The 15,943-nt window shown below is 37.3% G+C and overlaps 1 protein-coding gene across 15 annotated transcripts in view; it reads right to left on the reverse strand.

Annotated features, from left to right (window-relative positions):
- Window positions 1-15,943, reverse strand: part of SOX5 (SRY-box 5) — a 1,171,960-nt gene that overhangs the window by 26,803 nt on the left and 1,129,214 nt on the right. For all 15 annotated transcript variants that reach the window (XM_027541542.1, XM_027541545.1, XM_027541540.1 and 12 more), the window contains one exon: window positions 15,636-15,781. In XM_027541542.1, coding sequence (XP_027397343.1) covers window positions 15,636-15,781 — 146 coding nt within the window. The remainder of the gene's footprint in view (window positions 1-15,635; window positions 15,782-15,943) is intronic.

Raw genomic sequence — 15,943 nt, forward strand, 5'->3', positions numbered from 1 at the left:
TGGTGTTAGTTCTAGAAGTTCTTGTTGGTCTTTATAGAACCATTCAACTTCAGCTTCTTCAGCATTACTGGTCAGAGCATAGCCTTGGATTACTGTGATATTGAAAGGTTTGACTTGGAAACGAACAGAGGTCATTCTTTCGTTTTTGAGACTACAGCCAAGAGCTGCATTTTGGACTCTTTTGTTGACTATGAGGGCTACTCCATTTCTTCTATGGGATTCTTGCCCACAGGAGTAGATATAATGGTCATCTGAGTTAAATTGGCCCATTTCAGTCCATTTTAATTCACTGATTCCTAAATGTTGATGTTCACTGTTGCCATCTCCTGTTTGACCACCTCCAATTTATCTTGATTCATGCAATATTGTGCTTTATAGCATCAGACTTCATATTTCAGTGTCATATCTTTTTGCCTTTTCATGCTGTTCATATGCAGAGTACATTTTGCAAAATGTTGGGCTGGATAAAGCACAAGCTGGAAGCAAGATTGCTGGGAGAAATATCAATAATCTCAGATACACAGATGTCACCACCCTTATGGCAGAAAGCAAAGAAGAACCAAAGAACCTCTTAATGAAAGTGAAAGAGGAGAGTGAAAAAGCTGGCTTAAAACTCAACATTCAAAAAACGAACATCATGGCATCCTGTCCCATCACTTCATGGCAAATAGATGGGGAAACAATGGAAACAGTGACAGACTTTATTTTCTTGGGCTCCAAAACCACTGCTGATGGTGACTGCAGCCATGAAATTAAAAGATGCTTGCTTCCTGGAAGAAAAGCTATGACCAACCTAGACAGCATATTAAAAAGCAGAGACATTACTTTGCCCACAAAGGTCTCTGTAGTCAAAGCTATGGTTTTTCCAGTAGTCGTGTGTGGTTGTGAGAGTTGGACTATAAAAAAAGTGAGTGCCGAAGAATTGATACTTTTGAACTGTGGTGTTGGAGAAGACTCTTGAGAGTCCCCTGGACTGCAAGGAGATCCATCCATTCAATCCTAAAGGAAATCAGCCCTGAATATTCACTGGAAGGACTGATGTTAAAGCTGATACTCCAATACTTTGGCCACTTGATGCAAAGAGGTGACTCACTGGAAAAGACCCTGGTGTTGGGCAAGATTAAAGGCAGGAGGATAAGAAGATGGCAGAGGATGAGGCAGTTGGATGGCATCACTGACTTGATGGACATGAGTTTGAGCAAGCTCTGGGAGTGGGTGATGGACAGGGAAACCTGGCATGCTGCAGTTCATGGGTTGCAAAGAGTTTGGACATGACTGACTGAAAGACTGAACTGCTCTGAAATAGAGGCAGCTGAATCAAAATGATGGCAGTATATATCAGGTAGAGAGCTGGTAAGTGGGAAGTTGCTGAAAATAAGAAATAGCAAAGAAAATGCTTTTGTGAAAATAGAAAAATACGTTGATATGTAGAGGTGACAATTTTACCAATTATACTCTTAATTCCACTGGCTGATAAAGAGCACATTAGTCAAGAATTTGTACAAAAAATACCCCTACCTACCCCAACTCTTAAGAGCAGCGTTCTGGAACACAAATCAGTACAGCACTTATTCTTTAAACTGCCCTCTCAATGCTATTCAAAGACTGCCCTGAAACTTACAAGATTCATTCATCTTCTCTCTTTAACTTTTTTCCTATTAGAAATAAAGCGAACAACAACAATAAGAAAAAACAAATTTAAAGCAATACTGGCCAAAATTCTGAACAGCCCTGAGGAACATCAGAATACAGGGTGTAAACAGATTAATGACTACAAAGAAGTCAACATGAAACAGTCCTGAGGATTTGCAAATAATGACCAAACAAGATGACCCATACGCTTTCTTTCATGGATAAAAACTTCCTATTGGATAACAATTAGAGTTCCTTTGGAAAGATGAGTCCTCTCTGGCTAATCAAATCTTATACAACTTTGTGAGTTTACTAAGATCAAGGAGAAACTTTAGGTAAAGTCTGTTTTTACTAGAAAAAATTTTCTGATCCTATGTTGACTTGAACAAACATTCAAGTGAACTGTATCTAATCTACAGAAGAAAAGAAAGTTTTAGACAATATAGTTTCTTGGGGTCAGATGAATAACTCTAAAACTGAATATTCAAAGAACCATTATTAATGTGTTAATATTCTCTTAGGAAACTGGCAGCTGGTCTCAGGTTCTGTGGCTTATCCAATAACTTGAATAATGGAAAACAGATCATGTACTGTTTGTCCATGACACCAGGCTATGGTGGGAATCAATAAGGAGAGCCAAGAAATAGCTAAAGAGATGTGGGTAATTAGTTGATTAGAAGTGGTCATTAAAGATCAGTGCTTTTTAGGCCAACAATATTCCAAATGGCAAAAGGCTAAAGATCAATGGTTAAAGGACATATTTAAAAAATACAGACAATAACCTATATAGAAAATAATGACTTAGGGATCAGGAACATGAGATAACTAAACTCTGTCATATACATTAGCCATTACTTAAGACAATTAACCTCCCTGAGTTTCAGTGTCCTAATTTGTAAAATGGGGTTTTAATATATGATAGATACTTATTAAGTTTAAAAAATGAAGAAGATACACTTTTAACATTACAGAAAAAGTAAATGAGAGAAATGGAAAAGAAAAATATTCTTCCTAGAATATAAGAATTACAGGAATAGTTATTTCAATATGCATATTAAGTATCCTGCTATGATTATGATCCTTTATGGTCCATGACCATAGTGGACAAATATGATTAAAATGGAGATGCTTGTAACAACTCTAAAAGTTGTTGGGGTTTTTCTTCTCCTCCTGTGCATCATCCCTGACAATATATTTAATCTTTTTTATTTTCCATTTATTACTCAGGCATGATATAAGACTAGTATTATTTAAATTGAAAAGTACTCCTATTCCATTTCTTCAACTTACACAGAAAACAACTAAAAATTCACTGTGTTTGTAAAGGCTCAAATGCACATCCTTGTTGATATTTCATGGAGCAGTCAAAACAAAACAAAAGAAACCCACACAAATTGTGCTTTACAGGAAGTAGATATACTTCCTTAGTGTCCTAAGCCTAAACAGTACGTGAGTAGATGCTTCCTCTATGACTCCTTGAAATTGGGATTTATAAGTGATGAGCTGTGCTTACCATCACACAAACAAACACAAAGAGCTGGGCTGTGGATCAGCTATCATAATGAACATCCCTGAAATAAAGCCCACAAAGCTATAAAAGTCATAAAAAGCACATGCATGAAATGACAGAATAGAGTGTGACTGTCAAATGTTGACTCAGTAACAGTTAAACCCCTTCTGGCTGCCCTTTTTTATGATCTCCTTCTATACTAATGGCACGGGAAGAAGAAAGAAACAAAAAAGGTTTTTAACCCTTCAATTATGTGAACCTCCGAGACCACCAAAGAAGATGAAAGATTATTTATAATGTCATAACGATTTATCAGTTGGAGACTTTTTTTCATCGGCTTAAGTAGAATATAAAGAAACAATGAACGTGCCTAAGACAACCCTCCATCTCTCAGTTTCACCCTTGTTTACTGAGATTGCCATTTTCTAAAAAAAAAAAAAAGCATCCACCCATGTAATATAGCCGCACAAATGGAAGAGAAAGCTTTGTTGTAAAAGCTTTACAACAAATAATGTACAAACACACATGTGCACACACACACACTTTCGTCCAACACCAACAAAAAATGCAATCTGAAGAAATTTTTCACTTATTTTATTCTGGTCAAATGTGAATTTCGCAGACACTTTGGTACTCTGACACTTTGGTATTCCTTAGGAGTATTTTTCCATTCATTTTCTCAATCAGAGAATCATATGGATATATGAACTAAGGGATAGGAAAGGTCTATAGATATCTTTTGGTTTAGTCATCTCAAAAAAATGCCTTATCGAATCCTGATTTTTTCCCTTCCAAATTCAGAGATTCCTATTGTGAAGAAAATAATAAATTAGAACCCAAATTTTGTTTCCACAATCTAATTTCATTTTGTGAACTTTGGAAGCCAGCTTCATGATATGTCCCTTAAAGTATAATCCTTGCTGAATTTCATAGAAACTTAGTTTCATCAGGAAATCTGATCAAAGTGAATTGTATTGGCAGATCAAGTTTTCTTAAGAAGTATTATGAAGCTGAAGGTAGATGGAATTGTTTTGAAGGAAATACACAGCTTCTATGAATGCAAATCTTAATCTGAATTAATACATTTCCAAGACAGAAAAATGACTTGTGGGTAAAATTGATGAATTCCTATTTATAATTTTTAAAGAACTGATTGTAAAGTGGGAGAAATATTAGAAAATGGAATATAAAGAACTAATTCTGATTTTCATGAATAAAGAGAAAAACTGAAGAACAATGACCTGAGCACTTAATGAATGTTCTGGAAAAGACAGAGCTGATTGTTAATAGATTCGTTCAGGGCCCTTCGTAGAGGAGGTGGTGACAAGAAGCTAATACAAATTTACTAAGAAAAAGTATGTTATAATGGTCTAATTTCTTTTTCTACAAAAATTGGAAAACAGACTAGGGAAGCTCATGGCCATAGTCTTTTGGAATTTAGCTCAGCTTTGGGTTATGTTCCTATCAATATATTTGTTGTCTTCATGGAGAAAGTGCATAGGGCCTTAAAAGAGACAGTTGAAGAGGAGATCAACAATCTCTGTCTTTACATATCTTAAGAAACTCCAGGTTTATGAAGAACCAAGACCTGTTGTTTGTGGAAAAGAGATAGGATTTGGCCATATAAAGCAACAGAATACTGACCAATGGTTGTAAGTTACCAAGTGAAAGTGTATGAACCACTGAAGAAAGAGTAATATTAAAAAAGATGTCTATTCCTTAAGTGGGCTGTCTTAGGATGCAGAAATCTTCACCTCCCTGGAGGTTTTCAAATATTGGCCATATGACTGCCTGCCTGGCAATTCAACATCAGATAATAGGTTGCATTAAAGGCCCTTTTCACTTTCTTTCAGTTCTATGTTCCACTTGACTGGAATTGCTCAAACAAAACTAAAATATTTTGACAAATATATAAAGATATACATGTTTCTCTATCCATGATGATAATTTCCTCAGAAGCTGTTAATTAGTTTCAAAATGTAAAGGCACTCCATTTACAGTTGAGAATGCTATAGTCATTTTCTTAAATTCAAGGAAGATACTTCAAATTATGAAACAAAAGCTAAAAAAGATATGATTACTGAAATTTTGTGAAAGGACTGTCCAACAATACTCAGATTTACATATTTAGGTACATGGTGAAGGACACAGTCTTCTGTCCAAATTCAACATTACTGCCATGTAGAGGAAGAACTCACTGAGTGTGGAGGTGTAACGCACAGAAAAGCAAACTCAAAGGAATCCGTAAGAAACATATAATTCACAAAGAGGGTATATATGAATAATATCATGGTAAAATACTGGTCCTTGCTTACATGTCCCAGGGGTGATTATGGTTTGTACATGTGGAAAGGAGAAGGAAGGAGAGGAAAAATCTAAGACCTGGGTTTCAGGTGTCAGAAGTCAGCCAAAGTCTAAAAAAAAGTGTTTATTTCAAACCACGGTAGATACAGATACTATGCACATCAAGTCAGATCTGAAGGGTTAATGTGAGAAAAATAAGAGGCCAACAAAGGAAAATAGAATTCACAACCTACACAGGATGTCCGGTAGGTGGGAGGGCTGCATAGATGTAAACACAAAGCTGGAATGAGGTCTGATGTTAATTGTTCTATAAACAATGGGTAACTCAGTTACTGAGCTACAGAATCGTATAGAACTTTTTCATTTTTCCATTTCATAGAATAAAGTTGTAAAACTGTCTGCCTTCTTATGAATGTAGCCTCAGTAGCCAGTAGTTACTTCAGTTAAATAAATATAATTAGACTATTTTAAAGAGAAATGGTTTGGTTCCGAAATACCGGGTCTGACAAATAGAAACAAGCATAACAGGGTTATAGTTCACTTTTCAATTATCCATGGTAGTTTTAGAGAAAAACTTAACAGTAGAATAGATATTTAAAATCTCATTTTAATGAACAGCCAAAACTTTACATGTTTTATGAGCGCTGGTATGAGAAGCAAAATAAATAAGATTGAACATATTCTTTCTGTTTTCTGGCTCATTCTCAAAAGAAGGGGGCTGGTATGTAGTGAAAAAAGGGAGACCTAGAAAAGGAACAGAAACAGGAAAAACAAAGAAATGAAGAAAAGATACAGACAGAAGCTATGGAGATGCTGGTTGCTAAAAGGATTTTTTGGTGTGATAAATCCTCAAAAATGTACTAAATAATATACATGGCCAACATTAGGGTACAAGCCAATCAAACAGGAACTGGCTTACTTTCTTGTATGTCTTCAGCATGGTCCATTAGAAAAGAGACTGAAATTTAAACCAGAGGACCTTGGTTTAAAAACTGATCTACCACTTGAACTCCTATAATAATCTCACATCTCGTTTTTTTTTTTTAATTTTTAAAACAAAGATATGAATACTGTTGTTCTGTTTATACTATGGTACTAAACTGAAATTTAATGTGAAAGCAATTGGAAAAAGGTAAGATGCAAACTAAATATATCAGTAGCCATTATTACTCCTTTATTACTTGTATCCTCATAAACAAGTCTTTTTCATTTGTAAAAGAAAAGGTGCAAGTGGAAAGACTCAATGGGACCCTCTGAAATAAATGCTAAACTCAGAATATTTTCCTCATAATTTTAAATCCATATTGTTAATGTTATTTGAAATAAACAACAAGAAAACACAATATATCTACTAAGTATGAGAATAAAAAACAAACGGTTCTTTGATTAGTTCAGTGCCTAATGTTGAACTGTCTTAAAGACAACTATTTAATCTTGAGGCTGAGAAAGGGAGAAGGGAAGGAAAGGCCATTCTTAGTAGACAAGGTTTTTAAAAATAACATTTCTGGTCCAACAACAAAAGTGATTCTTATTTTACTTAGAAAATTTGAAAAAAATCAGAAATGTGGGTACATACATGTAAATTTACAACCCGTCATCTTGGCATAATGATTGTTTATTCTTCTTCTGGTCTTTTATCTGTGCAACATGGAAATGTACTTTAAAAATATCTAGATTATCTCCACAGAGTGTTTTCAAATGTGCTTTTTTCAGGAATCCTATCGTGAGCCTATCCTCATACCCTTAAATGAATAGACAATTTCAATCATCAGAGAGGCCTGTGGGTGTCTATCTGAAAGCCCAATTTGGCATGCCCCGTGTGTCTCTTTTTATTGGACCATCCTGCACTAACCCCTCTACCAGAATGATGTAAAGAACACAAGACTCTCTGTTTGAAAACATGCACAGCTTTTCTAGGCTTGAAAATTAAACCATAAAAAGTTTACTGGAGAAAAAAAAAAAAAACCTTTAAAAAGCTCCTTAAAAACTCACACCATAATTGCTCCCCACCAAGCGTGGGCACTTGCTAGCTGCAAGTAGTGGCACTGTGACAAATGTAGCAAAGCTGAAAGCAGGCTATACTAAGAGAAAGAAAAAGTCTTCCACTGGCCATCTGTGAAAATAAGGCATGTGGCCATTAAATGCAGAGGCTGTAAATATACACAAACTCCATGAAGCAAATGGCAAAAAAGGACTAAACTTCAAGCTCAAACAAATCAAAATGTTTAATGCATAGTTACCACTGCTGGACGAAAACAGCTCTGATCTTTGCAGTCTGCAAACTCGGCATGTATTTCAATTAAATACCCCCAAAAAGAAAAGAAAGAAAAAGAAAGAAATGAAAAGACACAGAAGAAAACCATCTGGAACAAAAGGCTATAGACAGCCTATACTCAATTTCTAGAAACAAACAACCCCTTTAACTTGCATCAGCCTGTCGAGAATGTCGATTGGAATTATTGAAAGGCTGACATATAGAGTGATGGATGGGTGATGACATAATACCTATTTGCCTTTTTGTCATGGTCTGTGAAAACTGGCTGCTCTGTGCTGATAATATTCACCAAGGGGTTTTCCTCTCCCCTCCTATCCCATAAGAAGTGTTCCCTAGCTAAGACACTCAGAATTAAGAAGGTTTTATGAAAGAAAAACAAAAGAAAAGAAAACCTAAGGATCAAATGCCAACTTGCATATAAAAAGCTGGTCTAGATTTTCTAATAATCAGTTGCCTAGAAAGCAGTTCTCTATCCATTTTACATACATATTTAGAGAGAATCCAATAATAAAAAGGCAAATATTCAATTTCAGATTTCATGTAGCTTTTAATTAAAGTTACCAAATAAACAATTACATGTAGAAATAAAAATAATATATACTCTTATTTTTATAAAGACAAAATCTTAATCATTTGTATTATTTTAATTTGTTCCTAAGTAAATTCTAATCAGAAGGTTTGAAAAGTCAAGGGACATCTTGACAAACACCCATGCACACCCCAAGAAAAACCTCCTATTTTGTCCCACTGTTGGAATGATCTATCTCATTCCCTCCTGAACGATTTCCCTAACATGGCTTCCTCCTTCCTCCTTCATTCAGTGGTAAGAGGAGTTTTTCCTCTTACCACTGGAATGTCTAGCTCTAATTTGACTTCTCTAATTCATTTTAGCTAAAGGCAACATCTCCAAAAGCCATCCATAAATCATTAATTAATTGTAATGCCTGCCACTGAATACAAAGGCGAGAGTTCCTCCATACTCTTTTTCAAAGCAAACCTGTAGTTCACAATTCCTCACATGCCTTCTCCTTATCTAAGAGCAGGAGCATGTGTTAGATAATGCTCAACTAGATACACTGTGTCAGTTTCTGAAGAGTTAACACTGTTGGCCCCATCCATCAGCTGGCTAGCGAAGCATCAGGAAAGAATGATGGATGTAAAATTATTACAGGGCTGCCATCTGATACACTTACTGCCATTTGTAACTAATGCTGGGACTGACACACTTTTTTTTTCATTATTAAACATCCACATTAAGTCAACATTGGTCACTGTCATTTCGTGTTCGGCACTCTGTTAAAGGGAAAGAATAGGGTTGACAATGGCAGAAAAGAGGAGGTTGTAATGGAAGAGTTTCAAAGTGCCGGGGTAAAAAGTATTAACTTTTGTTTACAAGCCCATCCATGTCCTATGTGGAAAGGCTTCTTATGAATGTGACTGACACCAAATAGAGAAACTGATTTCATTATTGAGTAAATCATTATAAAATATACACGTTTTTCACCAAATTTTCATCTTATTCTGTAGAAATCTGCCAAGAATTTTCACTGAATCGCAGAAGGAAAAGTAAGACACTTTTCCAGATATTCTCACTTGCAATTATTGATTAATGCATAGCATGTGCTGGTGTTTAGATTTCACACACACTTCAGGCAATTAATGTTTGATGCATAAATTCTCTACCTTAAGACATATTTGTATGTTTATTTTTGTGAATGACATCTATTTTATATATAAGAAGTTAATACAGAAGTTGGCCATAATATGTAGAAACCATGTGAATGAATATACACTCACTGACTTAACCTGGCTCCAAGCAATGTTTTCTTGAATGCATGCCCGTATGAAATTTAATTCCTTCTGAAAACACAGACAAGGTATAAGGCCCTGGGCATGTAACAGAGAAAAGCAAAGGCAGGTAGATAGATGACATCAAATGTAACCAAAACAAACCAGCTTTATGATGAAAATATTTGAGAACCTCGATTATCATTTCTATAATGTAGCTGTGGCTGACAATGGCATTTTCCTACCCAATAGTAAGAGATGCCTGCTCCTTGGAAGGAAATCTATGACAAACCTAGACAGCGCATTAAAAAGCAGAGACGTCTCTTTGCCGACAAAGGGCCATATAGTTAAAGCAATGGTTTTTCCTGTAGTCATATATGGATGTGAGAGTTGGACCATAATGAAGGCTGAGTGCTAAAGAATTGATGCTTCTGAATTGTGGTGCTGGAGAAGACTCCTGAGGGTTTCCTGGACAGCAAGGAGTTCAAACCAGTCAATCCTAAGGAAATCAAGCCTGAATATTCATTGGAAGGACTGATATCGAAGCTGAAGCTCCAATATTTTGGCCACCTGATGTGAAGAGCCAACTTTTTGGCTGGGGAAGAATGAAGGCAAAAGGAAAAAGGGGCAGCAGAATGTGAGATGGTTAGACAGCACCACTAACTCAATGAATATGAGTGTGAGCAAACTCAGGGAGTGGGTGAAGGACAGGGAAGCCTAGCCTGACTGTATCCCTGAGGTTGCAAAGAGTGGGATATGGCTTAGCGACTGAACAACAACAACAAAGCCACTCTAGTCTTGCTTTTGGTCCCCACCAATATGATCTTTGATCTTAAGATATCCCTTAAGTGTGAGGGTGATCTGGCTGTGACCTCTGTCACCCCACTGGTCTTCAGGGTTGACTGGGTGATCTGGCTGGCTAAATAGATATTCCCTTTCCTGCCTCAGGGCTCCATGTGCATCCCTCCTGGAGCTGCACACTTGGTGGAAGAAGATGACCTTCCACAATAGGGGAGGGTGCCTACTCAGTCAGGGACCCACGAGAAGCTGTTCTTCCCTGCTAGAACCTCCAAACAAGCTCTCAAGGTCCACTCATAGAAGAGAGTAGGCTAATCAAGCTTCCATGACTCCAGACACACCCAAATGAGGTGCTATATGTGGCAGTCAGCCTTTTTAAAAAAAAGATGTCCTTTGATTTCAGGAAGGATAAGATAAGGTCTCTAATTCAGTCCTGGAAAATAATTTGTGATCTCTCTTCCTTGACCAGTAATGTGCAAATAACCCAGGTCTCCCCAAATGAGACATTTACAGAAGTCAGCATGAAGGGTGAAGTGAAATATCCCTATGTGAATGAAGAAGGAACTTTAGTGAAGAGAAAACTTCTGAGTCTGCATGTCTTCAAGGGATAGTTGTAGATGCATCAAAATTTTGTGATGCTAAGGGATTGAGTGAGTGAGTGAGTGAAGCTGCTCAGTCGTGTACGACTCTTTGTGACCCCATGGACTGTAGCCCACCAGGCTCCTCCCCCATGGGATTCTCCATGCAAGAGTACTGGAGTGGGTTGCCATTTCCTTCTCCAGGGGATCTTCCTGACTCAGGGATCGAACCCGGGTCTTCTGCATTCCAGGCGGACGCTTTAACCTCTGAGCCACCGGAGTCACTCCGTTAAGGGAACTTAATGCTAAGGGAACAACCTAGATAATCAGGATTTCAACCCTGACATTACTGAGCTGATGAACTAAAGCTACCAACCTCTTACTCCTGAACTTCATTACGTGCTCCAAACTAAGCATTATTTGCTGAAGCTACGATAGTTAGATATCCTGATACTTGTCACGAAAAGCTCTTCTAACAGATGTTACAGCACAGGCCATCATCTTTCTAGGACAACTACAATGGGAGTGAGGGAAGTGATAAAAGAAAGCTCTAGTGTGTTCCACATTTCGGTGCATGCCAGAGGGCTCAGTGGTAAAGAACCTCCCTCCCAATGCAGGAGATACAGGTTCAATCCTTGGGTCAGGTCAGGAATACCCCCTGGAGTAGGAAATGGTAGCCCCACTCCAGTATTCTTGCCTGGAAAATCCCATTGACAGAGAAGCCTGGTGCGCAACAGTCCATAGGGCTGCCAAGAGTCAGACGTGTCTAAGTGACTGAGTACACACAGACAAGGGCACCTTCAAATCAAGGTCAGAACCTGAATATGAAGCTGGTCAAAGCTGTGCCATTTGGGTGTTAAAAATGCAAGTAGGTGGTTTTTATAAAACAAATGTATATATATGAGGGTCTTCTGAGTCTTCCTACCTGAGAAGATGACTTATTCATCCATCACACTAATCTGTAACCGAGCTGAGTGCTAAAAGATAACATTATTTGAATATACAATCAAGCTATAATTAACCAGAGATGACAATTATAAATAACACTGTGTCCCAGAGTTTCCAAGAAACCTGACATACACAGTTCTTGGGTATGTTGAAACACTTCCAAGAAAAGTAAAGAAATGAAAAATCTCTTAGAAGTCTTCAATTAAAATGTGTTTCAGTACAAACGACTTTCATTATGTGTTTTGGTACATATGACTGGAAAACATTTGTCCCTCTCTTCACACCTCTAATTGTTTTCACTGCCCAATTACAGCTTTTCAGAATTAAGACATTCTAGTTAAGACAAGCATGTTGGTCATTGAAATGTGAAGAAAAGTTAAAGTGTATAAGACTTGTGTACCCTAGAAAACAGATCTCTGTTATAGGTTTCCAATTATCTGGATCTTGGGTCATGCCAGCTCCTTCTATCTTTCTCTCTCCTTCTTCCCCACTTCTTACATTTATGTCACATACTTTCAGGATTTAGGAAGTTGGAAGGATTGTTAGAGAAAAAATGTCATCCTTTTAGGAGGGGAAGAGGAATTTATTTATATATATATATATATTTATTGCCTTTATTCCTTTTGTTAGGATCTGTGAGGCAAAATTTCAAGCCAACTACTGATCTAACTATATACTTTGGCCATGGATAAAGTTGGACGATTATAACAATCTACTAAAAAGGTAGGTATTAAAAAATGATGACACCGTATGTCTAGTGATGCTGCTTCATGTGGAAAAACAAGCAGCCACTTCTGTTGAGTCAGGTATATAAGTGATTTGATATGCTCAGCAACACGGGGTCGTAATTCAGTTCCTGTAGGAATTTACCCACATAAATACGCCGTGATTAACAATCAAAATCATAATTTGATCTAAACTGTAAGCTCTGTAATAGGCAGAGAACATATTTCCTTGTTCTCAATACAAGTACATAGCAGCACTGTCCCTGATACGTATGGGTCCTAATGTTGAATAATGACTAATTAAAAGATATAAATTTGACATTATTTCATTCCCATGAGTTGCAAGACATAGATTGATCATTAATTTTGTACAAATGTCAGCTAAGCCAGTTCAACAGGAAAAGGCAACCACAGTAATTCCTGCTTCTAAGAGAGCTTCAGTCTCAAGTGTCAAGGGATGAACTAATTTGAATTCTCCAGCTGAAAAGGTTTACTTACACATTACAAGTGTTTGCCAGACTACTGCAATAATGGATTTTTATATTTTCATATTTTACAGTTACATGATGCAATTTCATTTTTTTAGATTTTCACTTAAAAATCCATAAAAATATAAGATCATAGTTGAAGATGTAACTCTATTGCATTGATAGGGCATGGTGAAGAGATTCAGGAGCATAAACTTCTTGAGGATGAAGATAACTTAATTGGCCAACAGATTCTGGCAGGTATTACTTCAAGAATATTTTTTTTTAAGTTACTATAATTCTGTAAAAGAGAAAGGAAAATTGAAAGGAGTCGTTTTCAACAGAGGCAACTCACTCATGCAGCTCAAATAAGAGATGCTGACCAGAGAAATAAAACAAAGTCTGATTGTGGAAGTAGAAGATGAAGTGGAAATAAGGTCCTGAACAATGAACACTATGGAATAAAATGAATGCAGATGGTTCCACTCCTGTTACTTAATCAAAAGGCTGAGCAGAGTCACTGGAGCCGGCATGAAGTCATGTGTTAGAACAACAGCTGATCTGTATTAGAGAAGATTAACTCGCAGTGCCATGGTGGAAGGCCCAGGATTATTTTATGTACTTCCATTGCCTTACAAGCCGTCAGCACAATTATTGCCCTCCGATGTGAATGACTGATCTGTAACCACAGCTAAACAGCATGCTGCTTAGGGGCCTAGGAGCTTCATGAAGATGAATTTCCATACCATCAAAGTGCTTTTAATGGGTTCCCTGATCCAACCACAAGGCCTGTTTTGCAAGTATATAGAACTCTGGATGAAGGCTTCCTGTCCAAAAGGATTTGGTCGGTTGTCACTTGACAATTCCCAGCCAGCACAGGGGAGGAGAGGGGGGAGATAGGTAGAGTTGTCTCTGCTTTGGAGGATTAAAAAAAAAAAAAAAGGGTACAGATGCTGGCTGAATGCAACCAACTGCTGTATCCACAGCTGAATTCAATGCGCTTAACAAATAACGGCAATTTAGCTATGCTTGCGAGGAATAGCTTGAGTCACTTTGCATTAGCATCTGGCTGAGTGTTAAACTCATTTCTACATGGGGTGCAGAGAAAAGGAATTTCTGTTCAAGCATCCTTTCAAGAATGTTTAAGTATTTGAATATAAATTCCTTTATGCTTGCCATCATTCCTTCTTTGAGTTGTCACTTCGTTTTCCCCCTTCCCTTCTGGTGCTTAGAGTTAGAAGATTTTTGTGTCCTTCGAACTGCACCGGTGTTGCTCTTCTTAGGATGTGAGACTGCCAGGGAGGAACACTTGACCATGCTTGGCTCTCCCCTCTAGGAACAACAGAACTGAAATCATGTCTCCATCTTTCTGACCCACGGTCAGGTCAGAAGTACATAACTTCAAGTATTCTATAGTAATATAACATATTACGTTTGCTGAATAAAACACAATGTAGCTTAGACAAAATAGTTTGAAATTACTGTAGCCCAGATAAAGTACACTTGGGGCAGGATCACACCTTCATTTACTATGCAAATTGCTAGCTTCTATATCCCGGATTGGGAAGATCCCCTGGAGAAGGGAATGGCAACCCACCCCAGTATTCTTGCCTAGAGAATCCCATGGACAGAGGAGCCTGGAGGGCTACCGTCCAAGGGGTGGCAAAGAGTTGGACACGACTGAATGACATTTTCACTTTCACTTAGAGATTATACGTAAAATTCCATAGAAAACCTGGGAAACCGGAAAGTTATCCAAATGAGCAGCCTGTCCATTCTGGATGATGCTGTTTGACTCATAAGCTTCCTTGAGTTATTACTAAGTAGCTGATTATTTTTTCTCTTATATACTGTATTTAGCTACTGGATTTTGAGAAAAAGGGGATTCAATGACACTTTAAAATTTGAATTAAAAATACCAAATATGACCAAAGGAAGTATAATCACTTCAAACTTCTATAGTAACATATTATTTTTTTCTGAATTAAATACAATGTAGCTTAGGCAAAATAGTTTGAAATTATTATAGCACAGATAAATTCAGAAGTTTCACTGGGCTTAAGTATAATAATAGGTATACTAATACTGTTCCCATTTTAAAGAAAAAACTTTGTTTTACAATCAAGTGAAAATTTCCAATTGTGCAGTCACTTACAACGTGACAGTGCTTCGTGCTAGAAACATGTTACGATAAGCTCAGGCTCTTAGATACTTAGACCTCGAGCACGGGTATCATCCAAGCTTACGCTGATTAAAGAAGATTCAGCATTTTCAAATCCAGCTCATCCCCAAATACAAGTTGAGCATCTCTGTAAAGCAAAACTTTCACTTAGACCCAGATATTTCAAATGCCACTCTATTTTAATACAAAGTGATGGCAGAAGAGGGGATAGTAATTGTCAATAAGGTTCAGATGGATAGAAGAGAATTATAACCCTTCTCATTTCCAGATGGTTTTGATTACGATGGGCATGAAGAATTCTGAACCGATCAAGGGAAAGAGGGAGGGAGAACAGTCATTCTGAGGATGGTGAGAAAAGAAAAAGATAAAGAAGATATTCAAGCAATTTAAGTATTTTTGGAAAGCCAACCATTATTTTAGGAACTCACCTTTTCTGTCCGGCAGTTATTGAGACCTAGACTATTCACAACAGCCACCTTCCCGTCAAGCACCTGCTGTTCCCGCCGGAGCTGCTCCTTCATCTGCCGAGCTTCTTGGATTGCCTTGGTGACAGCATCATGGTCATTTAAATAACCTGAAGATGTAACAGAATGAAGGATATGTTTTGCACAAACGTATAGATGGGTTAACCTTCCACCATAAAAATCACTTCTTTTTTGGGAGTGGCTAGTGTCTGGCATATACTAATTTTTTCAGTGGAATCAGTCTGAGATGAATGAATGATTGAATAATTGAT

The sequence above is a fragment of the Bos indicus x Bos taurus genome, chromosome 5 (genome assembly GCF_003369695.1).
Source record: "Bos indicus x Bos taurus breed Angus x Brahman F1 hybrid chromosome 5, Bos_hybrid_MaternalHap_v2.0, whole genome shotgun sequence".
NCBI classification, from domain to species: Eukaryota; Metazoa; Chordata; class Mammalia; order Artiodactyla; family Bovidae; genus Bos; species Bos indicus x Bos taurus.